The sequence below is a fragment of the Citrus sinensis genome, chromosome 3 (genome assembly GCF_022201045.2).
Source record: "Citrus sinensis cultivar Valencia sweet orange chromosome 3, DVS_A1.0, whole genome shotgun sequence".
Lineage (NCBI taxonomy): Eukaryota > Viridiplantae > Streptophyta > Magnoliopsida > Sapindales > Rutaceae > Citrus > Citrus sinensis.
Window position 1 is genome coordinate 10,903,933 of NC_068558.1, and position 25,115 is coordinate 10,929,047.

Sequence of the window (25,115 nt, forward strand, 5' to 3'; positions counted from 1 at the left end):
TTCTCCAAGTTCTGAATGCTTGCTGTAGTTGCCTGCTGAAATTGTTGAGTGTTAGTCGCAAGCGATTTAACAATTTCTTCAAGAGATATACCTGACTTGGAGGTTGACTGTGGAGGTGCTGGTTGTCTTGGTGGATACTGTTGTGGGAATCCTGACGGCCTAACTCCATAGCTAAAGTTGGGATGATCCTTCCATCCCAGATTGTATGTTTGTGCATAAGGATCATACCTCCTCTGAGGCATGCCTGGAAATCCTTCAACTGCATTGGCTTGTTCAACGGGTTCTTCTTGAAGTGTAGGACACATATAAGTTAAATGACCCATATTGTAACAGATGCCACAAGTCTTCACCTGTTGCACATTACCTACAACAAACTTTTCTACAAGAGAAGTAAGTTTATCTAAACATTGTTCAACAGAAGAAATATTTACCTCATTCACTGTTCTTGAAGTGGCATCTTGCCTGCTGCCAAATTGTTGTGCGCTGGCAGCCATATTTGATATCAACTCCCTTGCTTGAGTAGGGGTCTTGTTCACTAACACGCCTCCACTAGCAGCATCTATCATACTCTTATCCATCAATGATAGTCCCTCGTAAAAATATTGAATAAGAAGTTGATCAGAAATCTGATGCTGAGGACAACTGGCACACAATTGTTTAAATCGCTCCCAATACTCATACAAAGTCTCCCCAGGAAGTTGTCTGATCCCACAAATGTCTTTTCTGATGTTAGCAGCTCTTGAAGCAGGAAAGTACTTCTCGAGGAACTGCTTCTTCAAACCATTCCACGTTGTAATCGATCCAGGAGGCAAGTAGTACAACCAATCTTTAGCTAACCCATCTAAAGAGAATGGAAAAGCATGCAGCTTAATCTGCTCTTCAGTCACGCCTTGTGGTCTCATACTTGAACACACAACATGAAACTCTTTAAGATGTTTATGAGGATCTTCACCTGCAAAACCATGAAACTTGGGTAATAAATGAATAAGACCGGACTTTAATTCAAAATTTGCCTCCAAGTCTACATATTGAATGCAGAGTGGTTGCTGATTCAAGTCTGGTTCAGCTAACTCTCTAAGAGTTCTTTCTACAGGTGCAGGTCTATCCATCACTTGTTCTTCTGAATCACTAGATGATTCAACTAAATCAGGTACTGTATCTATTTCAGAAAGCAAAGGCGACGATGATCGTTGCTTAGCTCGCTTCATCTGCTGTCTTAACTGGCGAGTTGTCTTCTCAATTTCAGGATCAAACGAAAGTGTACCTGTACGAGAAGAACGAACCATACACCAAGTAAAACGTAAAAAGGATTAAATAAATGACACCAATCCCCGGCAACGGCGTCAAAATTTGATGGGTGTCGAAGCCAACAAAAATAAATTCCTACTCTAAATAAATTGTGTATAGTGATTGAGCAGGGTCGTGTCCACAGAGATCGGTAATTATTTAAATCCTTTTAAAACGTAAAACGTAAAATGGGGGAATTGTTGACAATAATAAAAATCAAATTAAAATAACAAGAATGCAAATTAAAGTTGTAATTCAAATTGGAGAAAGCTCTGGTTGAAGGAATTAACTCAGCTTGATTCGACTACTGATCATTGATTCAAATATAGATTATTATTACTTATGAATAGACCGGTTACAGCTACTGAGACCCTCTAATAGTCAATCTCTCCTTAACTAGTCGATAACCAAGGTACGACCGTTGGATATTTCCCTAATCAATAGACAACCCTAGATACGATTATAGGATTTAATCAATTGACAGCCTAAAAAACTAGAAAGACCCAAATCCTAATCAACACCTATGATGATTCATTTAAATTAGATTGTTTATTCTCACAACACAACTCTCTGCTATGTTATTTGTCACAAACATTAAATTCTTCATACGATGAATCCTTTAATTGACAATAAATTAAGTTGATAATTAAATAGTGGCCAATTACCTAATTAACAAACATAATCATGAAAATAATTCAGAGAATAAACAAATACCCAAAAAGCAATAAAACAATTAAAGCACAAGAAAGATCTCACAGTAGTGATGAATCAAAGCTTCATTATCCTTCAACCAGAAAAATAGGTTTAGTTCTTCATAGAGAGAAGAGAAAAATTAAGATCTAGGGTTTCTTTCTTTTCCTCCAATCCAAAATTCCCCTTTTTTCACAATAGATTCCTCCCTTAAAATACTCTCCCTCTCTTCTACTCTAGAATTCTATTTAAAATAAAATACTAATATCTGAAATATTAAATTCGTAATTACAAAAATAACCAAAAATACAAAACACATTAAACTAAAAACTGCATGTTCGCAGTTGACAGCACGCGCCCACGCCTTATCAACAAAGTTCTTCTGCCGCTCATAATTTCTCCAAGAGAACAATCATCCTTAAACATCATCTTGTAACTCAATTTTATCACTAATCAATAGAATTGCACCTACAAAAGTAAAACACAAGTAAATCACTATTATTAAGTGCAAAACATCGATATTAAGAGAAGTAAACAATGCAAAACTAGTGCATAAATTGCACTCTAACACCTTGACAATACAAACATTTTAAAAAAAACTCAAGTGTCACATTGTTATCTACTAAGAGTTTTGAAACACTGAGTAAATTCTTTTTAATATTTGGAACATGAAGAACACGGTTTAAACACAAGGGTTTATTTGTAGTAGTAGCTAGCAATACTGATCCAATATGTTTAATATGCAATGCAGAACCATTTCCAACAAGCAATTTGTCAGTTCCAACATATGGCTTAAGATCCAGTAATTTACCTGAATCATTTGTGATGTGGTTAGTAGCACCACTGTCAATATACCAGGCTGGATCTTCAATCATCTCAAGTGCATGAGCTGGAGCAGGAACTGAAGGAATTGAGAGTGATGATAGAGATCCAGAGTAATCTCCAGTTGGAACAAAAGCATGTGCAAGGGAGTAAACACCATGAGAGTTAGTTTGTTGGTAAACATAGAATGCAGCTGGATCTAAGTACATCAAATGACCTTGATAACCAGGTGCTCTTGGTATGTTGAAATTCCCAAACTGAGAGTTACCAATTCCATCACCAAATTGAGGATTAAAGTTTCTACCAAAATTTCCATAAATCATAGAAGATCTATTACCATTTGCATAGCCAAATCCTCTACCATACTGCCTCTGACCAGGCCTAAAATTTCCATTAAAACCACCTCTTCCTTGATTTCTTGAAGGAACAAAGGCTGAATTAAACCTATTTCTGCATTTATTGGCACTATGACCAGGAATAAAGCAGATTTGATATACAATTTGTGAGAAGTTACCATCACCAGATCCAGCTCCAGAATTATAAACTCCTCCATAAGGTCCAGTGTTAAACTTTTGATTGCCACCAGTATTTTTACCAGGATTGAACTGCTTTTGAGCAACATTAGCTGACAAGTTATGTGTAACATCACTTGCAATTTTTCCTCTCTTTTGTTCCACTTGATTTTCATGACTCAGTAACAATGAATAAAACTCATCAAGATTGATATTATCTCCTTTAGTTGACACAGTAGTGACTAATGATTCGTAATCAGATGAATCCAATCCAGTTAAAACATGTTGAACAAAATCATTCACTTCAACAAGTTTTCCAGCTAAAGCTAAGCTATCAGATATCCTTTTCATTTTTGCAAAATAATCAATCGTGGACATTGAGCCTTTTTTAAGAGTTTGGATCTGCATTTTTAAAGGCATTATTCTAGCTTGGGACTGAGAGACAAACATACTTGTAAGTGTATCTAGTAGCTCTTTTGCAGTTGAGCAGTGGATCACTGTTGTCAGCAGATTTGGCTGAATGGATGACAGCATCCAACTCAGAATCAATTGATCCATCTTTATCCACATTGTGTAAGCTGGATTGATCTCTTGATTCTCTGTTCCAATTGAGAAACCAGCAACAGAGCTCGTAGCAGAGAAAAATTTTTCTGGACAGACCTGAGTTTATGCTCAATGGCAGTCTTGAGAAATGGTTGTGTTCTCACAATTATTTCCTAGATATCCTAGAGAGATTGAATATAATGATAGATGTGGGGCTGGCACATAAATATCTCCATCACGATCATTCATCAGCACATGTAATTCATTGTGATTTGAAGCCTAGCAACATTCTCTTGGATGAAAATATGGTGGCACATGCGAGTTCGGCATCTCGGAACTTTTAGATGATGGAGAAGATTCTGTGACCCAAATCATGACAATGGTTACAATTGGTCATATGGCACCAGGTAAGGTTTTAATTATAATTTCAAATTTTTGCTCTTTTCTAAGCGCAGTCAAAGTTTGGGCCATCTTGACTGTCAAAATATTATTTGTTTATCATTTGTTTTATGATGTCATATCCATTTGATCTATCAAAACCAAAAAATGGAGAGTATGGATTAGAAGGAATGATTTCGGCTAAAGGTGATGTCTATAGTTATGGTGTTTTATTGATGGAAACTTTAACCAGAAAGAAGCCCACAAATGAATGTTTACCGGAGAAATAAGTTTAAGAGACTGGGTAAGGGAGTCATTACCTCGTGCATTGAGTGATGTTGTCGATGCAAACTTGGTGAGAGAAGAGCAAGTTTTTTCTCTGAAAATGAATTGTTTATTAAGCATCATGCATTCGACAATGGATTGTTGCATGGGATCACCAGAATAGGGGGCATCTACTAAAGACGCCTCTGAAAAGCTCAAGAAGATTAGAGTGAAGTTTCTGGATGATGCTGCTGCAAGTAGTTGATGTCATGTTTGCTATGTGTGTTTGTTAACTTTGTGCGTACTCTTTATTGTTTGTGCTTGTGGAATAAAAGACATTGCTTTGGGTAGAACATAAATTGAAATGATAAATTTAATCTTCGAATTTTTATCTTTGGACATACATAAATACACTTAATGCTAGATATGGTATGTGTTTTATGTCAATATTCTGGAGATTTATGAAATTGTTCCTCCAACAAAGTGGCGAAGTCTTTGAATCTCTGCTTCCCTCGTAGCGTCTTTCTTTTCTTTCTCACCATGTAAATCAAGTTATTACTGTTTTTGATATATTATTATTCCAGATGACTGTATAGGAAGGTGGAATATATTATAACAAATTCTTAGTTCAACTTCATAAATTAAAATTTTCAGTAATCAAAATTCAACTCTGAACATTGAAAATAGAACTAGACATCACTCACCATTTTTTTTTTGTTGCAAATATTTAAAATGACTTGTTATCAACTCATTTATTTATAAACAAACTGTTGTATAAACATGAATTCAAGTTTCCATTTCGCCTCTCTTACTACTAGTAGTAATACAGAAATAAATACTCTAATTTAATAGCTTGTTGCACACGGCAGGAAAAGCTATAGCTTTGTTACCCTGAACCAAAGTTAAACATGTCTTAGGGGAAGACATCTACAGGGGAATGATATTACAAGAAGTACTTGGGATTTGGACGAAAGAAAGCGTAAAACTTTCGGAAAGCTTATAATAAGTTCTGCTTTTAATTTTGATATTGTGAATAATGAAGCAGCAGCAGTTTTTGAGTTCGTAATTTGACAGTAAACTTTAATTAATTCATTGCTGACTTACGTGAGATAAGACCACATCCATAAAATCAGGCATGATCATAATCTTTCATCAAGTTGAGATTAAGTGGTCCAAATTAAGAGTAAATATTTAGCCAGAGAAGGTAATATCTTTATTTCAGAAACATTATGAAAGATGAGACTTCAAGGAACAACACCTGCAAAGAATTCATCATATTAATTTTGTTCAAAATCTCCCAGTCATAAAGGGGACCATTTACAATTTAAGAAAACTAGTTCTTTCCAAGAATTGACTACTATACATAGCAGCTGCATTGCAATACGCCAATAGCTGCCCAGCTTTCACTTTCAAGAGAAGTAATTTTTTTCTTAAAGATTACGATCTTTAGAAGTAATCGATGACCGCACAATGACAAAAATGCATGCGTGGTAAAAGATTACTTAAAGATAAGCCCAAAATGTCAGCACTCAATCAAAAATTCTTTAAAGATTAAGCTTTAGCGTGCTTTTGGGTTTTGAAAAAGAGAGAAAGTGACAAATATTTATGAGTCAAACGGACCTTACACGGGATAGAAAGTTACATACATCATCGACTTTTGCCATCACAAATTCACAAGTTCCACAAAGGAAACTTACAAGCATCCTATAATTCAATTATAATCCCCACGTCATGACGTTGAAATGATGGAAGAATATATTAGTGGTCTCGGAGGAGAAGATGTTTGGCGGACTTATTCAAAGCATCACTGCTAGTCAGTGTGCTTCTTGGCAATAACATTTCTATCACTCTGTTCATGGGCGACCTATCCGATGGACGAGTCCGTATTCACCACAAAACAACAATATTCATCTTCTTAGCAATTTCATTTTCCTCGCTATTTACAATTCCGAGTAATTGACATTCATTATCCTATTCGAAATGCTTGTAAATCCAATGTGGAATATAAATATATATATCTCGGTAAATCTAGTAATTTAAATTATGTGATGCCTCACCAAAGTTTCTACTAAGCACCTCTGAAGCAATGTAATCAGTTGTCCCTCTAGCCTCCAACATCGACACAATACTCTCTTTAATTCGTATGGCACAAAAATCTTCATCAAGAAAAATGTTATATTACCTCTCTCTCTATATATATATATATATATATGTATAATATATGTATGTATGTATGTATGCATGCCAATCTTCAGTCCCCTTTTAGATCCACATAAATTCATTTGAATCCTCAAATTAGAATTAAACGTTAAAAATTTGCAATTACACATTAAGTTGTTATTCCAACTCCAGAATATATTGGAATGCCAACGGGCCGGATCTAGTTGGATATATCCACCCTGCTCGAGATCCAAAATCATGACAAAAATGAAGATTTATTTAATTGGAATTAATATGGGAGTGTGTTAGAGTGCAATTTATGCACTAGTTTTGCATTGTTTACTTCCTTTAATATCGATGTTTTGCACTTAATAATAGTGATTTACTTGTGTTTTATTTCTGTAGGTGCAATTCTATTGATTGGTGCTAAAATTGAGCTTCAGAAGAACTTTGTTGATAAGGCGTGGGCGCGTGCTGTCAACTACGGACCTGCAGTTTTTAGTTTAACGTGTTTTGTCTTTTTGGTTATTTTTGTAATTCTGAATTTACTATTTAGATAATATTTTTAGATATTAGTATTTGATTTGAAAAGGAACTCGAGATGAGAAGAGGGGAGAGAGAATTGAAGGGGGGAATCTATTTAAAAAAAAACACCCTAGATCTAAATTTTTCTCTTCTCTCTATGAAAAACTAAACCTATTATTCTGGTTGAAGGTTAATGAAGCTTTGATTCGTCACTAGTGTGAGATCTTTCTTATGCTTTAATTATTTTATTACTTTTTGGGTATTTGTTTATTCTCTGAATTATTGTCATGATTATGTTTGTTAATTAGATAATTGACCACTATTTAATTATCAACGTAATCTATTGTCAATTAAAAGATTCATCGTATGAAGATTTTAATGTTTGTGACAAATAGCGTAGCAGTACGTTGTATTATGAGAATAAACAATCTAATTTAAATGAACCATCGTATGCGTTTGTTGATTAGGATTTGGGTCTCTCTGATTTTTCAAGCTGTCAATTGATTAAATCCTATGATCGTATCTAGGGTTGTCTATTGATTAGGGAAATAACCAACAGTCGTACCTTGGTTATCGATTAGTTAAGGAGAGATTGGCTATTAGAGGGTCTCAGTAGCTATAACCGGTCTATTCATAAGTAGTAATGATTTATATTTGAATCAATGATCAGTAGTCGAATCAAGCTGAGCTAATTCCTTCAACCAGAGCTTTCCCCAATTTGAATTACAATTTTAATTTGCACTCTTGTTATTTTAATTTGATTTTTATTATTGTCAACAATTCCCCCATTTTGCATTTTACATTTTAAAAGGATTTAAATAATTACCGATCTCTGTGGACACAACTCTACTCAATCATTATATATAATTTATTTAGAGTAGGTATTTATTTTTGCTGGCTTCGACAACCATCAAATTTTGGCGCCGTTACCGAGGATTGGCGTCATTTATTTAATCCTTTTTATGTTTTACTTGGTGTATGGTTCGTTCTTCTCGTATAGGTACACTTTCGTTTGATCCTGAAATTGAGAAGACAGCTCGCCAGCTGAGACAGTAGACGAAGTGAGCTAAGCAACGATCCTCGTCGCCTTTGCTTTCTGAAACAAATATGGTGCTTGATTTGGTTGAATCATCTAACGATTCAGAAGAACAAGTAATGGATAGAGTTGCACCTGTAGAAAGAACTCTTAGAGAGTTAGTTGAACCAGACTTGAATCAGCAAGCACTCTGCATTCAATATGTAGACTTGGAAGTAAGTTTTGAATTAAAGTCTGGTCTTATTCATTTATTACCCAAGTTTCATGGTTTTGCAGGTGAAGATCCTCATAAACATCTCAAGAAGTTTCATGTTGTATGTTCAAGTATGAGACCATAAGGCGTGACTGAAGAGCAGATTAGGCTGCGAGCTTTTCCTTTCTCTTTAGATGGGCTAGGTAAAGGCTGGTTGTACTACTTGCCTCCTGGATCGATTACAACATGGAATGGTTTGAAGAAGCAGTTCCTTGAGAAGTACTTTCCTGCTTCAAGAGCTGCCAATATCAGAAAAGATATTTGTGGGATCAGACAACTTTCTGGGGAGACTTTGTATGAGTATTGGGAGCGATTCAAATAATTGTGTGCCAGCTGTCTTTAGCATCAGATTTCTGATCAACTTCTTATTCAATACTTTTATGAAGGACTGTCATTGATGGATAGGAGTATGATAGATGTTGTTAGTGGAGGTGTGTTGGTGAACAAGACCCCTACTCAAGCAAGAGAGTTGATCTCAAATATGGCTGCCAATGCACAACAGTTTGGCAGCAGGCAAGATCCCAATTCAAGGAAGGTGAATGAGGTAAATATTTCTTCTATTGAACAACATTTAGATAAACTTACTTCTCTTGTGGAAACGTTTGTTGTAGGTAATGTGCAACAGGTGAAGACTTGTGGCATTTGTTCTAATATGGGTCATTCAACTGATATGTGTCCTACACTTCCAGAAGAACCCGTTGAACAAGCCAATACAGTTGGAGGATTTCCAAGCATGCCTCAGAGGAGGTATGATCCTTATGCACAAACATACAATCCGGGATGGAAGGATCATCCCAACTTCAGCTATGGAGTTAGGCCGTCAGGATTCCCACAACAATACCCACCAAGACAACCAGCCCCTCCACAGTTAAACTCAAAGTCAGGTATATTTCTTAAAGAAATTGTTAAATCACTTGCGACTAACACTCAACAATTTCAGCAGGCAACTACAACAAGCATTCAAAATTTGGAGAACCAAATGAGTCAATTGGCGACTACAGTGAGTCGCCTGGAGTCTCAAGTATTAGGGAGATTGCCTTCACAATTTGAGGTGAATCCAAAGCAAAACGCTAGTGCTGTCATACTTAGAAGTAGGAAGGAATTACAAGAACCTAGTAAGAATTTGACAAAGCATGTAGAAGATGAGCTTGAGAAGAATGAATTGATGCCTAAATCTCAAGATACGCAACCCACCAGAGCGAAACCCCTACCTGTGGTGATACCTCTTCCTTTTCCAAGCCGGTTTGCAAAATCCAAGAAGGAGGAACAAGAGAAAGACATCCTTGAGACATTTCGCAATGTTGAGGTAAATATTCCTTTATTAGATACTCTAAAACAAATACCTCGATATGCTAAATTCCTTAAGGAACTGTGCACCTCTAAGAGAAAATTAAGAGGAGATGAAAGAGTTCACATGGGGGAGAACGTTTCAGCAGTTCTCTAAAAGAAACTACCTCTTAAGTTCAAAGATCCAGGTATGTTTACTATCCCTTGCAAAATTGGTAGTGTTAGAGTTGAGAAGGCTATGTTAGATCTAGGAGCTTCTATTAATGTCATGCCTCGTTTCATTTATTCATCTTTGAATATTGGTCCATTAAAAAAAACTAGCGTGATAATTCAACTAGCTTATAGGTCTAATGCATATCCTAATGGGGTATTAGAAGATGTCTTAGTACAAGTTAATGAGTTAGTTTTTCCTGCTGATTTTTATGTACTTGATATGGAAGAGGATAACTTCTCTAATTCTGTCTCAATTTTGCTGGGAAGACCTTTTCTTAAGACTGCTAGGATTAAAATGGATGTACATAAAAGGAGTCTCACAATGGAGTTTGATGGAGAGGTTATAGAGTTCACTATGAATGATGCCATAAAATATCCTAGTGAAGAACATTCGGTATTTTCTGAGGATATTATTAACCCTATAGTGCAGGAAGTTTTTTATTTGGATGTTGAAGATTAATTGGTAGCTACTTTAAATAACAGTTTGGGCCTCAAAGGATTGCAAAAGGATGAAAATGAGTTTGTTTTAAATTCTGTATTGCAAGAGACAATTTATGAATTAAATTCTTTGAGAACTTTAACTCATCATATGTCTTATATTGAATTACCTTCATCTCATGCAAAACTTCTTCCATCTATTTTGTAGGCACCGAAAATAGAGCTTAAACTGTTGCCGAGTCAGCTAAAGTACATGTTTCTAGGAGATGGTGAGACACTTCCAGTTATCATCTCTTCAAAGCTTAGTACTTTAGAGGAAGAAAAGCTTATTAGAGTGCTGAAGGATTACAAAAAGGCTATTGGGTGGAAAATTACTGATATTAAAGGGATAAGTCTGGCTACGTGCATGCATGGAATACTGCTGGAGGAAGATGCCAAACCTTTGATTCAAGCTCAACGCCGTTTGAATCCACTCATGATGAAAGTTGTGAAGAAAGAAATTCTGAAACTTCTTGATGCAGGTATAATCTATCCAATTTCGGATAGCAAATGGGTAAGTCCGGTACAAGTGGTACCGAAGAAAACTAGTATAACAATTGTTGAGAATTCTTATGGTGAGTTAGTACCCACCCGAGTTTAGAATGGGTAGAGGGTTTGTATTGATTTTAGAAAGCTTAATTCACTCACTAGGAAAGATCATTTTCATATTCCTTTTATTGATCAGATGCTTGAAAAGTTAGCAGGAAAATCTCCCTTTTGTTGTCTTGATGGTTATTCAGGTTTTCATCAGATACCAGTTGTGCCTGAGGATCAGGAGAAGACTACCTTCACATGTCCTTTTGGAACCTTTGCGTACCGACGTATGCCATTTGGTCTTTGTAACGCTCCCGCCACTTTTCATAGGTGCATGGTCAGTATTTTTTCAGACTATGTAGAGAACATTATAGAGGTATTTATGGACGATTTTATAGTCTATGCTGATTCTTTTGATGATTGTCTCTATAATATGAAGAAAGTGCTTGAAAGATGCATTGAAACAAACCTTGACTTGAATTATGAAAAATGTCATTTTATGGTAGATCAAGGCATTATTTTGGGTCATGTAGTCTCTGCTAGAGGAATTGAGGTAGATAAAGCTAAGATAGATGTTATTAAATCTTTACCTTATCCCACATGTGTGCGGGAAGTTCGTTCTTTCCTTGGTCACGCAGGTTTTTATCGACGTTTTATCAATGATTTTTCGAAGATAGCTCAGCCTTTATGCAAACTGCTTCAGAAAGATGTGACGTTTGATTTTAATGAAGCATGCAAGGTAGCATTTGATAAGCTCAAGGAGTTATTGACTTCAGCTCCAATAATACAGCCACCCGACTGGAGCCTCCCTTTTGAGATAATGTGCGACGCCAGTAACTATGCTGTTGGTGCTGTTCTCGGACAAAGGGTTAGAAGAGCTACTCACATGATATATTACGCATCAAGGACACTTGATAGTGCTCAGTGCAATTACTCAACAACGGAAAAATAACTTTTGGCTATTGTTTTTGCTTTAGAAAAATTCCGTTCATATTTATTGGGTACTAAAGTGATTGTTTTTTCTGACCATGCAGCTCTTAGATATTTGCTCGCCAAGAAGGAAGCGAAACCGAGAATCATCCGCTGGATCCTACTGCTTCAAGAGTTCAACTTGGAGATTTGTGACAAGAAAGGAGTGGAAAACTTGGTTGCAAGCCACCTTAGTAGATTGACCACGAGTGAAGAAACAGTACCTTTGAAGGATGATTTTTCAAATGAGCATCTCTTTGTAACTCAAGGTATGGTTCCTTGGTACGCTGACATTGTCAATTACTTAGCTACAAGAACACTACCTAGTGATCTGATGAGGGCTTAAAAGGATAAGATTAAGAGCGATGCTAAGTACTATGTTTGGGATGACCCTTACTTGTGGAAACATTGCTCTGACCGGAAACATTCCTCTGACCAAGTCATCAGAAGGTGCGTATCTGATTTTGAAATTCCTTCTATTCTTCAGTTTTGTCACTCATATGCATGTGGTGGTCATTTTGGTCCCAAAAGGACAGCATCTAAGGTGTTAAAATGTGGTCTATTTTGGCCTACTTTATTTCGTGATTCATACATGTTTTGTAAGTCGTGTGAGAATTGTCAAAAGACTGGCAATTTAAGTTATAGGAATCAAATGCCACTTACCCCTATTCTTGTGTGTGAAATATTCGATGTGTGGGGCATTGATTTTATGGGACTTTTTCCCTAATCTTTTGGCAATACTTACATTCTTTTAGCAGTGGATTACGTTTCTAAGTGGGTAGAGGCTAAGGCTACCCAGACTGATAATGATAAAGTTGTTGTAGATTTTGTCAAGTCTAATATTTTTTCCAGGTTTGGTATACCGAGAGCGGTGATAAGTGATAGAGGCACTCATTTATGTAATCGGGTGGTGGAGGCTTTGTTCAAGAGATATCATGTTACCCACCGAGTGTCTACCGCCTATCATCCACAGACAAGTGGACAAGCTGAGATATCAAACAGAGAAATCAAGTCAATTCTTGAAAAGACGGTTAGTCCAAATCAAAAGGATTGGAGCTTATGATTAGATTATGCATTGTGGGTGTATTGCACCGCGTACAAAACTCCCATAAGTATGTCTCCTTATCGTTTATTATTTGGTAAACCTTGTCATTTACCTGTAGAGCTTGAGCACAGAGCATACTGGGCGGTTAAGCAATGTAATATGCAGATGGATGAAGCGAGAAAGTAGGGGAAGTTGCAACTGCAAGAGTTGGAGGAGATTAGAAATGAATCCTATGAGAGTTCGCGATTTTACAAGGAAAAGACGAAGACATTTCATGACAGAATGATTTTGAGAAAGGAATTTTCTGTCGATCAAAAAGTTCTTCTTTTTCATTCTAAGCTTAAACTTTTTCCTGGTAAATTACGTTCTCGTTGGGTAGGACCTTTTATTGTTACTAATGTTTTTCCTCATGGTGTAGTTGAGATTCGGAGTCCGACCTCTGACAAAGTTTTTAAGGTTAATGGTCATCACTTAAAACCTTTTTATGAAGGTTTTTTGGTGAATATTGTGGAGGATGTGGCTCTCGAGAGTCCCATTTATGGAGATTGATGCATGAATGTGTCTAGCCAAAGACATAAAATAAAGACGTTTTTTGGGAGGCAACCCAAAGGATTTATTTATTTTAGTTTTTGTTATATCTTTTGTTTTTAATTTTGATTCAGATTGTTTAAATAATGTTTTTGCTTATTTTGGCCAGAAGAAAATTTTTGGTTAGGCGTGCTCACGTTTTAACTAATAAGTACTTCTGTAATTTTAAAGTAAAATGGTTTTAAGGCGTGCCCATATGCTTATTAAAAAAGTACTTCTGTAATTTTTTTTTTGGTGTGTTAAATGTCTCTTTTATTTTTAGTAAAAAAAATTCGAAAATAAAAAGTTTTTTTTCTATTTTTTTTATTTTTTTATTTTTTTTGAAAAAAATAATAAAAAAAGAAGAGGGTCTTTTTTTTTAGGGTTTTAATCCCTAACGTTTGCAGCACCAGCCGCATCTCCATTCTCCAACCAGTCCCCATCCGCGCGCAACCAGCGCAGCACCAGCCTTCTCCAGCGCGCCAGCAGCAATCGCGCGCAACCTGCGCGTCTGCATCCCGCAACCAACGTGCGCCAATAGCAGCCACGCAACCAGCTCCATCCCCGCAGAACAAGCCCGCGTCTCCAGCCCATCCGCGCGCTGCGTCTCCAGCACATACCATCCCGCGTTTGCACCAACCCGTAACCAGTAGCTGTGTGTCTACAAGCAACCAGCGCACTGCAATCGGTTTCCAACACATCCTAGACCAGTCTAGCAACCCGCACAACCTCACTCTCCTCTGTTCAAAGGACTGTCGCTTTTTACATTCAAACAAAACTCGTGAGTGAAATTACTGTAACAATGCCGAAGAGGAAAGCATTAACTTCCAAGTCATCAACGTCTAAAAAGAAACCCGTTGCAAAGAAATTCAAGATTACCGCTACCACTACGGTCCTATGGAACACAATTTCATATTCACGCCAAGCCGTGAGACAAAGATCGAAACATGAAAAAGACATGAGTGTTTTGCAACTTACTGAATCCAATCTCGGAGGTTGCCTCACATTCACGACTCAACAAGAGAAAGAAAGGTACAAAGATATTTCCAAGTGAAAAATACTTCCAGCTAAGTATATTCATTACTCGACACTTGAAAAATTGAATGTTAAGGATAATTTTAATTCTTTGATAGATAAGATTGGTTTGCGTAAGTTTGTTGATGTTGATTGTTTGGGTTATGTTGAGTTGATTAGGGAGTTCTATGCTACTTTTCAATTTAATATACCGAATGATTTTACTTTGCATACTCCGAATGTTATAAAGTTTAGGTTAATGGAACAAAATTTTTCACAATCTATCACAGATTTTAACCTAGCTTTAGGATTCATTGATGATGATTATTCTTCTAGTAATGCATATTTAGGGACAACTTGTGACTTTAGCAAAAATTTTGAGCCTTATGGTCTTTGGCGTAATTTGTCTTTTGATCACCATGCCTATGACCTGAGTAAATCAAATAGCTCTTTCTTACGTGATCCTGTTTTGAAATGTGTGCATCGGTTCTTAGCATATAATTTTTTAGGAAAGAAAGATCACTTGGGAATTTTCTCTAAAAATGAGTTTTATTTTATCTGGTGCATGTTAAATGATGTGAGTCCTAATTTAGGTTTTTGGTTAGCAGATCAATTTCAGAGTGTGTTTAAACGGTATAGGACTTTATTTCTTGGTCCATACATTACTCTGTTAGCTATAAACCTATGTGTACTTGATCCTGACAATAATGATTTGCATCCTGCTTGCAAAAAGGAATTTTTGGATATGTCTGTGTTTGAAAAAATAGGTGTGGTCGAATTCAAGGAAGGGAGATTTCAGTTTACTGAACCAGGACCCACTCAGCTTCCAAAGAAGCTTTATGCTATGAGTGGTGCTACCTCTGATGACGAGTTTGACGACGAAACTGCTGCCCCACCAACTATTCCTTTTACATCTACACCACCTTTGAGCATTCAGTTAGAGAAAATGGAGCACAAGCTGAACAAGATGGAGTAGAATTTGGCCGCATACTTCGAGAGTGTGGGATTTATCCCACCATTTCTGCAAGCCCATAGACGTTATGTGGATCAAAGCTCACAAATCAAGGGCGTTTTTCCTTTAATCTTTTATCCTTACACTTTATTTCTTTATGTGAATTTTGATTATCTTACATTGGGGACAATGTAAGTACTTAGTGTGGGGGAGGGAGTTTTGCATTATTGATGTCTGGAAGTATTATTTTCACTCTGCTCATCCTTAAATGATTTTGGAGTTAGTATGCTTCATTTATTATTTTTTAAAAAAAATTTCTTTTCTTTTCTTTCTCACCACTCTTTTCCCATCTATCTCAAATTATTTACATCTATTTTTATTTTATCATACTCTTTCATTTTTTTCCACACTCACATTTTATCTTTCACTTTTTATATTACCACATACATTTTTCTCGCTTCTTATCCTTTTTACCTTTCCTTTTATATATCACTCATACCTTCTTCTCATTCTACACCACTATTGATGGTTGATTCATTTGAAGAGTGTACATGATTTGATGGCAAATTATCAACTTTGTGAGGATTTGAGCCTATGAGTGACCACTTTGCTCTAATTATTTTTGTTATGTGAATATCAATCTTAGTTTGTTTATTCTAGAACTTGCTTTATTATGCATGTTGAAGCCACATTACGAGATTTTATGCATTAAAATGATAAAGGCAAACCACTTTCCATTTTTCTATTTTCGCATTTTTCTTCTTTTTCTCCACCCGAAGACCTTTATTTGTTATCTTTGTTTGAGCCTTAACCATTACCCATCTAATTATCTCCATCTACTTACCCATTTTCCTTCTTTTTGAGCCTCAATTTAAGGAGATTTTTGGACTCATTGTTTGGATATATTTTGTATATATTTTGTTGCTCTTGCTACCTTGAATTAAAGTTTCTCAATTAGATCAACAAGCATTATGCTTGAATTAAATTGTGTAAGGTTCATTTCTTTTGTTTGATTCATCATTAAAACAAAAAAACAAAAAAACAAAAAAAAAGAAAAAAAAAAGGCGTTTACATTCTTGGCGACTTGAGTAGAAATAAGTGTTTTGATATCATAAGGTTCATTCAATAAGTTCATTCTTCTCATTTTAATCTCTTTTTCTTTCATAGACCTTTCTTTTTCATTTAACCTATTTAACCTCGTTACAACCTTTTTAGGACCCTTAGATTTTTGCATTTTATTCATGTTTTGTGGATTGAGATGTGATATATGAGCAAGCTTACAGTAATAGCATTCTTTGATTTGATTTGAGTGCATAAATGATACCCTAAACACTTTGAATGCATGGAGTGAAGTCAATGAGAGGGCTATTAAATCTTGTTGCACTTGAATTTTGAATGGATCTTCTTGGTGGTTGAATGCTTTTATATTAGTTTATGAGATCCTATGCTTTAAAATCCTTGTCTCTCGAATGTTGATCGACTTAAATTCTTGAGGTATGCTTGGTTAAAATTATTTTTGGATGAGTTGAGATGAGAATTGAGTGGAGATTTGGGATTAGTCTTGAGTTACATGCTTGAGGACAAGCATTATCTTGGTGTGGGGGAATTTGTTAGAGTGCAATTTATACACTAGTTTTGCATTGTTTACTTCCTTTAATATCGATATTTTGCACTTAATAATAGTGATTTACTTGTGTTTTTATTTCTGTAGGTGCAATTCTGTTGATTGGTGCGTGGGTGCGTGTTGTCAACTACGGACTTGCAGTTTTTAGTTTAACGTGTTTTGTCTTTTTGGTTATTTTTGTAATTTCGAATTTACTATTTAGATAATATTTTTGGATATTAGTATTTGATTTGAAAAGGAACTCTAGAGGAGAAGAGGGGAGAGAGAATTGGAGGGAATCTATTGTCAAAAAAAAATCCTAGATCTAAATTTTTCTCTTCTCTCTATGAAAAACTAAACCTATTATTCTGGTTGAAGGTTAATGAAGCTTTGATTCGTCACTACTGTGAGATCTTTCTTATGCTTTAATTGTTTTATTACTTTTTGGGTATTTGTTTATTCTCTGAATTATTGTCATGATTATGTTTGTTAATTAGATAATTGGCCACTATTTAATTATCAACTTAATCAATTGTCAACTAAAAGATTCATCATATGCAGATTTTAATGTTTGTGACAAATAGCATAGCAGTGCGTTGTGTTATGAGAATAAACAATCTAATTTAAATGAACCATCGTATGCGTTTGTTGATTAGGATTTGGGTCTCTTTGATTTTTCAGGCTGTCAATTAATTAAATCCTATGATCGTATCTAGAGTTGTCTATTGATTAGGGAAATAACCAACGGTCGTACCTTGGTTATCGACTAGTTAAGGAGAGATTGGCTATTAGAGGGTCTCAGTAGCTATAACCGATCTATTCATAAGTAGTAATGATTTATATTTGAATCAATGATCAGTAGTCGAATCAAGCTGAGTTAATTCCTTCAACCAGAGCTTTTCCCAATTTGAATTACAATTTGAATTTGCACTCTTGTTATTTTAATTTGATTTTTAATATTGTCAACAATTCCCTCATTTTACATTTTACATTTTAAAATGATTTAAATAATTACCGATCTCTGTGGACATGACCCTGCTCAATCACTATAAACAATTTATTTAGAGTAGGTATTTATTTTTGCTGGCTTCGACAACCATCAGGGTGTAGCTATCTTTAGGTTAATTAGAAGATTTATATCTGGTTGGATGAGTGTTTTTTTTTTGGTTTAATTAGAATGTTTTTAATTCAATTTAAAATTTTGGGAAAACAATCGATATGTGTAGAAGCAAGCGATGACATGATATGGGAATAACAGTAAATTTAGCATTTGATATCCACTGCGAAAATTGAAAAAAAAGAAGCATGTGACATCCAAATAAATGGTAAAAAGTAACAGAAGGGGGTCTTGTTGTTTATTGTTAAAAACTTAAGAGTTTACATGATTATTTCATTAAATTATGGGGGTACAACTATCTTTTTTTTCTTTATTTTTAAAGCACAACTAATAACAATTATTTTAATGCTACATTCCCACTAACCCTCAGCATTATTAATTGTTTAATGATAATTATTAGCCCAAATGTGAAGGTCGTCTCTTTTTTTTTTTTTTTAGAGGAAAGAAAAAGAACATTTTGTAGTTGCCATGAGCCTCGGCAAAACGTGAACAAATGGACATAATGCATAGGCCTTGCCAATGTTGAGCATATTCTTCTTTTTGGTAAGTCAAGTGCCATAAGCCCTTTATTCACGGTTCAAGTACGGCGGCGTATAACAATTTAAAAGTCTATACGCGTTTACTCGGACGACTCGCTAAATAATGAAATATAACAATTTGCAAGTCTCCACTCTCTTGTATATTTTTTCTTTTCTTGTTATCAAATTCATACGCCTCTTGTATATGCATATGCTAATTTCCTTCACTTAAAACTTGTATCAACTATTGATGCCGAAATCCGGATGAGTTGATCGAATCTTAGATCCCTGCATCAGCATTGAATTTGTTTGGTGGGAAGCCGCTGATTAGTTAGCACCATGAGCAGATGTTCCATGAGCAAACAATCCATGAGCAGACAATCCATGAGCAGATAATCCATGAGCAGACGATCCATGAGCAGATGACCCATGAGCAGACTACCCATGAGCAGACGACCCATGAGCAGACAATCCATGAGCAGACAATCCATGAGCAGATGATCCATGAGCAGATGATACATGAGCAGAGAACTCATGAGCAGACAATCCATGAGCAGACAACCCATGAGCAGACAATCCATGAGCAGACGATCCATGAGCAGATAACCTGTGAGCCCGTGAGCACAACCAACAGTCAGGAGGTGCCGGAAGTTTTTCCGGCGAGAACCCTCCGACACTCAAGTCAGCGATTTGGGTTTTACTTGGAAAAACTCATACCACAATTCATGTGGCTTAATTATGATTGCTTTAAATAAAAAAGCTTTTAAGTAAATTTAAAGGAAAATAATTGAGAATAATTAATCTTAAAGAAATCATAAGCGAAAGAGAAATTTCCCAGTAGTAGAGAGAGAAAAAGGTCCAATGGGTTTAGTTGCCCAGAGAGAGAGAGAGAGTTCCAAGAAATCCCCTTTTTCCTTCCCCTTCTAAGGGTTTTTATCGGAAACTATAGCGGTTTTTATCCTCTCCCCTTGAATTCTCAAGAAAACTACTAATTTTCAGCCCACTAAGAATATGGTCCTTAATATTTCGGAGAAAATATTTTGACTGAATCGTGCTTCCTGGTAACTTTCTGGTCGAGGTGATCAATAACATCCTGGTCGAGGTGATGTGCTCGAGGTCACCACATATTATTCTGGTCGAGGTCATGTGTTCGAGGTCACCACATATTATTTTGGTCGAGGTGACCAACAACATCATGATCGAGGTCATGTGCTCGAGGTCACCACATATTATTTTGGTCGAGGTGATGTGCTCGAGGTCACCACATATTATTCTGGTCGAGGTGACCAATAACATCCTAGTTGAGATGATCTGCTCGAGGTGACCAATAACATCCTGGTCGAGGTGATGCGCTCGAGGTCACCAAACAACATCCTGGTCGAGGTGATCTGCTCAATCATTTGCTCACTTTTACTTTGAGGAGAGCACGATAATGTATGAGCAAACACCTTTATCTTGGTCACCATATTTCATTCCATAAACACCCGTCCCCCAGTTTCTAGTGTTGAGAGTGAAACGAATCAAGACTGGAAACTTTGGTGGTCTACTCGCCTTCGCTTGGTCGAGCAGATCCTGGCATGCTTGGCTTACTGTCTCGCAATAAAACAGGTTTTGAGACTTTAGAGCCTTTGCACACATTAGAAACTTTTTGGAACTTTGGTCGTCTGCTCACTGTTGGTAATTTATTATAATCAATTACTATCAATGCCAATGTGCAAGTATACACAACAAGTAATAAAGTGATGAGTATTCAAGATCGTCTCTACAGGGATTGATGTTGCCCAAAATGCTGAAGCAATCACAATAATGCAAATCAACTAAAGGTCGAAACAAACAAATGTCAAATAATTCTATCGTAATTATTAATTTCGAGAGATGGAAATAAAATAATACTGTAATGAAATAAACTAAGTTAAATGTGTCTAAGATTCAATTGAGAATATAGTAGTTCAATGATCAAACTCTCATAATGGGGTGACTGTTGTTTACCGAATTAGCACCAGTTGTTACAATAAGTGTTGCAGCAATGGGTAGAATATATCTGCATCCGCAGCTATCGCATGTTGGAAATCTCATACCTTTAAATCTACTAACAATGACCAGTTGCTCATATATTTATGGTACGGCATAATAACCTTTAATCTCTCTACCCTACAAGGTGAACACCTATGTCTAGAGTGTCACAAATCTTAACTTCAAGTATTGCCCTTATGGGATTCAAGATAACCTAATCCAGGAAACTCGACTTAAGAACAAGTAATACTCTAATAATGTACGCTAAGATATGCCCTTTTGCTGCTCTATCTTAACTGAAACTATTAAATGGGTGGTCAACCGAAATAACAGTTGTAATCATAAAAACTACTAGAGTATAATGCTACAGCAATACCATAACAACATATAAGAACAGTCAAGAACCCATTGGATTATTTGTCACTCAACTACAAGTAAATTTAGTTCATGTTCTGAATGAGAAAAGCAAACATAAATATACTGATCATAGAATACATTCAAACAATTTCAAGGAAGAAAGATAATATGAGTTGAGCACGGCGAAAGACTAGTGATCCTCCTCGGTTCTTCAATGATGTCGAACAACACTCCTAAATCTTGATCTTCTTCTTCTTCTTCTTGCCTTTGTAATTACTTGGATGGTAATCTTTCTGCCCCCTCTCTATGTGATGCGCGCCTCCTTTTTATATTCTGAATTAGGGTAAAAACCAAAGCCCATGAGCTTGCATGCGTCTAAATTAGGAAACATGCAGATTGTGACTTTATGGCTGACCCGCGCTTTAAGCTTTCTCCCGCATTGCTCCCAAATTGCTGCAGCACTGGTTACTCTAACATCCGCAATAGCACTGCATTATTCTCGATTGTGCTTTTCTTCTTTTTTGGCCATCTTCTTTCCTCCTCTTGCTCATCTAATGTCTCCGCATCCTTCTCATGAATTTAAACCCTACAATTACGCACCTGCTTTTAGCACAAATTACTTGATTTAAGCAAAACTTATTAAGATCCAACTAAAATGAATATTTATGCAAAAGGTAACCAAAATGTAATAAAAACACCTTATTTGCTCTCTAAATGATCTTGAATCCAGTCTAGAATTGAAGTAATAACTCTTATTTCCTAGAGTTATCACACCTCCAAACTTAAACTATTACTTGTCCTCAAGTAATGACACATACTAAGACTTCGCACAAATAATCATTCACACAAATTTAGTTCTTTTATCAACTTTGCAAAGATTCTTCCACATTCAGATCATATTCTTAATCATGCAAGATGACCATAGTAAATTAGTCCTAGACTTAAGCTTCTTTCTGTCCATAGTGTGTGTGTGCTTCTTTCGATTGAATTCTAGATATGCTATAGCATCACCAAGGGATTGCATGAAGGTCAGCAGTGAGAACACTTCATTCATAAATGGGGTAATCATAACTTTCACATACTCAACTGTGATTATTTTAGGATTGACAGACTATGGAATATTTCACCTCCTCACTGAAACATTTATCTTTCATGTGAATGTCAATCAATTGTAATGATGACACCCAATTACTCAAACCATGCCCAGATTAGAGTTAGTACATCAGTAACTGTAATGTAATCTTATCTAGAGGTATCTTTTACTCAAGGTTGAACATGGGCTCATGAACAGACCTGGTTACTCAATGCTTTAGATAGAGGATTTCTCTTATATATATATATATATATATATATATATATATATATATGCTACAACATTGCTCATAACTCTCGCTACCTTTGAACACAAGTCTGCATATGCAGTACATACTCAGATCTGGTTACTCAACAACTTGAGCCATTGGAACAGCTTCTATTCCATAGATATCACAGTTATTCAAACTTGCTTCTTCCCCCCCCCCCCCAAACTTGAAATCTTTTCTCTTCTTTTGGCTTTGCTCTAACAGTCTCATACAATTCAACCAAAGTCTAAGTGTCAGGACAGAATTTCACTTTCATCTATAACCATCTCTACTTGGCATATATATATGGAATAGCACTCAATTTATCTTCATTAGGTGTTCAAATCCATACACAAATATTGGATAATAGAGCTCCACACCACACAAACATAAACACATGCATACAAACATAACCTATGCATTCGGGAACACAACCCCCCCAAACTTGAGAGTTGTTGTGTCCCCACAAGAAAACATAACAAAGGCACACAAATTGACAAACAAAAAATTTTTTTTTTATAAAGAAAGAAACTAGGGAGATAAGAGTACTCCCCTGTGGTGGGGACTGCAGCACATGACAGGTTGCTATCAGCGCTTCTTGGAGGCACTGCGCAGCTTATCTTTTGGTGAAGCTTTTGGGGAGGTGGCTGGCAATGTCTTTGTCTTTTTCGCTGCGGGGCTGGTGAGAGGAGTTGTGGCTGGGGTTGCTGTAGCAATACCTGTAGACGTACTACCTTTTTGTTTGCTGGATTGTCTTAGAATGGTGCAGATAGGTTGGCTAGGAGTTTGTTGTAGAGGCTTTTGAGTCAATGCATCAGCGGCCTGGCCCTCAGCTGTGATGGCAGCAATTACCGCAAGTAGTTGCTCGGCTTGCTCAGATGTAGGCATAGCTCTGGCTGCTGCAGCAACCATCTCAGCATCGACTTGCTCCATCTCATCTTTAGAGGCTGGAGGTGTTGCCATTTTTGCTTTTCCCTTGTCCTTTCCTTTGCCTACAAAGACTGGAATAGACGGTTCCACATCAAGGTCTTCCTCATTCTCTTCTTGAATAATGTGCTGCTTCTTAGTTTTGGATTGGGTTGGGATGGTTGGTTCTTCACGTTCTTGCTCCGAAGTGTCCTCTACCTCTGAGGGTGAGCTATCAGTCTCAGACTTGTCACCTTCGTCCTCAGGTGGGTCAGATGGTTCAACATCTTTTAATTCAACTTCTGCTGGTGGTTCAGTTGCAGCTTGTTCTGTTGGTTCATCTATAGCAGTGGCTTCTTCACTGGCTTCTGCTGGAGCACCTGGGGTGTTGGTGTCAAAATTGTACTGCTGGAGCAAGAAAGCAGGGAAGTTCTGGTGAGTGCGTTTCATGTACAAAGTAAATTGGTGTAGTTGGTTATCCAGGTGCTGTAGATAACTCCAAAACCGACCATTTTCCATCTACTGAGCTTCCACACATTGAGTGATACTGGTGCTGAGTGCCTGGATGGTCTAGTCTAAGCCAATAGTGCGTCTTGCGCCTATTACAGCAGCTGGTTCAGTGGTTATTCCAGCACTCTCGCCAGTAACTCTCTCAATTGTATGTGTCCTAAAGGCACCATCATTCTTGACATGATCATCTCTGGCTTCAAGACGAACACCTGAAACTACACAAATGCTAGTGACAAGTGAAGGAAATAGCAAGGCAGCAGTTCGGTGAGTCTTGACTGCACACTCTCAGATTTTTTTTGCAATGATGCTACCCACATCTATGGGAAGCCCTCGAATAAGGACATATAGCAAAACCAATCTCTCTTGGGAAACCATAGTAGTGTGAGTGGTGGGCATAAGCCTAAATTTTAAAAATTTTACCCACACCTTAGCAATAGGTTTCAAATCTATCCTATTAACTACACGCCCTTCCTCGTTAGCCCATGATACCCCTTCGATGGTAAGAGTTATAAAAATGGTGGTCCACTTTTTCGGGGTTAACTTATCCCACAATTTAGCATACTCACAAGTAATTTCAGCAGGTAAATTATAAAAAGTATTGATAACACGGGAGTCTAATAGAACAAGTGTGTTTCTTACCCAGATGTTGTGTTGATCAAGGCTTACCAAATTAGCGTAAAATTCTTTGACTACTTGAAGCACAGGATCACGAGGGTGATTGCAAAACTCTAACCATCCTCGCTTTGTTGCAGCATTATGAATTGTTTGTACGATTCCAGTGAGTTGTTCTGGGAATTGAAACCCTTTCTCTTCCAGAATCTTACGCGGCTCTATGAATTTTTCATATTTTTCTTCGGCGTGGTAACTCTGGAAGCATGATAGATCTTTGAGGCAGCTTGCTATTTTCTTATATCTCGGCATTGCTGTAGCAGTAACAAATTGAAACTACTGTTCCTGAGAGTAAAAAGAGAAAACGAGGTTAAGAATTAGGAGAGTTGGATTTGCGAAGGAGATGGGGAATAGTGGCGTAGAGTACTAAGCACAGTGACTCCTTTTTATAATGGACTTTAATTTGAAGATAAATACAGTAACTAGAGATAATTGAGGGAATAAAATATTTGAGTTAAATGTGCATATCCCCAAAATTAGCAGCCAGTGAAATTAAAGCTTTAATTTCGGAGATTTGTTTCCTAATTTCTATCCATATCCATGCGTCCATCTGT

General features: G+C 36.6%; 1 protein-coding gene and 1 non-coding gene across 2 annotated transcripts; one reads left to right on the top strand and one right to left on the bottom strand.

The window, feature by feature from the left end:
• Positions 1-624: 624 nt before the first annotated feature.
• On the top strand, positions 625-731 carry LOC127901652 (small nucleolar RNA R71). The gene has a single exon (XR_008053896.1). It is a non-coding gene; the product is annotated as a small nucleolar RNA R71 (small nucleolar RNA).
• Positions 732-2,522: 1,791 nt separating this feature from the next.
• LOC127900554 (uncharacterized) lies at positions 2,523-3,662 on the bottom strand. Its single transcript, XM_052435704.1, has one exon. The coding sequence runs from the start codon at positions 3,660-3,662 to the stop codon at positions 2,523-2,525; it is 1,140 nt and encodes a 379-aa protein (XP_052291664.1).
• Positions 3,663-25,115: the final 21,453 nt, after the last annotated feature.

Coding starts and splice junctions, on each gene's coding strand:
- LOC127900554 (XM_052435704.1), bottom strand. CDS start 3,662: ATGAAAAGGATATCTGATAGCTTAGCTTTAGCTGGAAAACTTGTTGAA.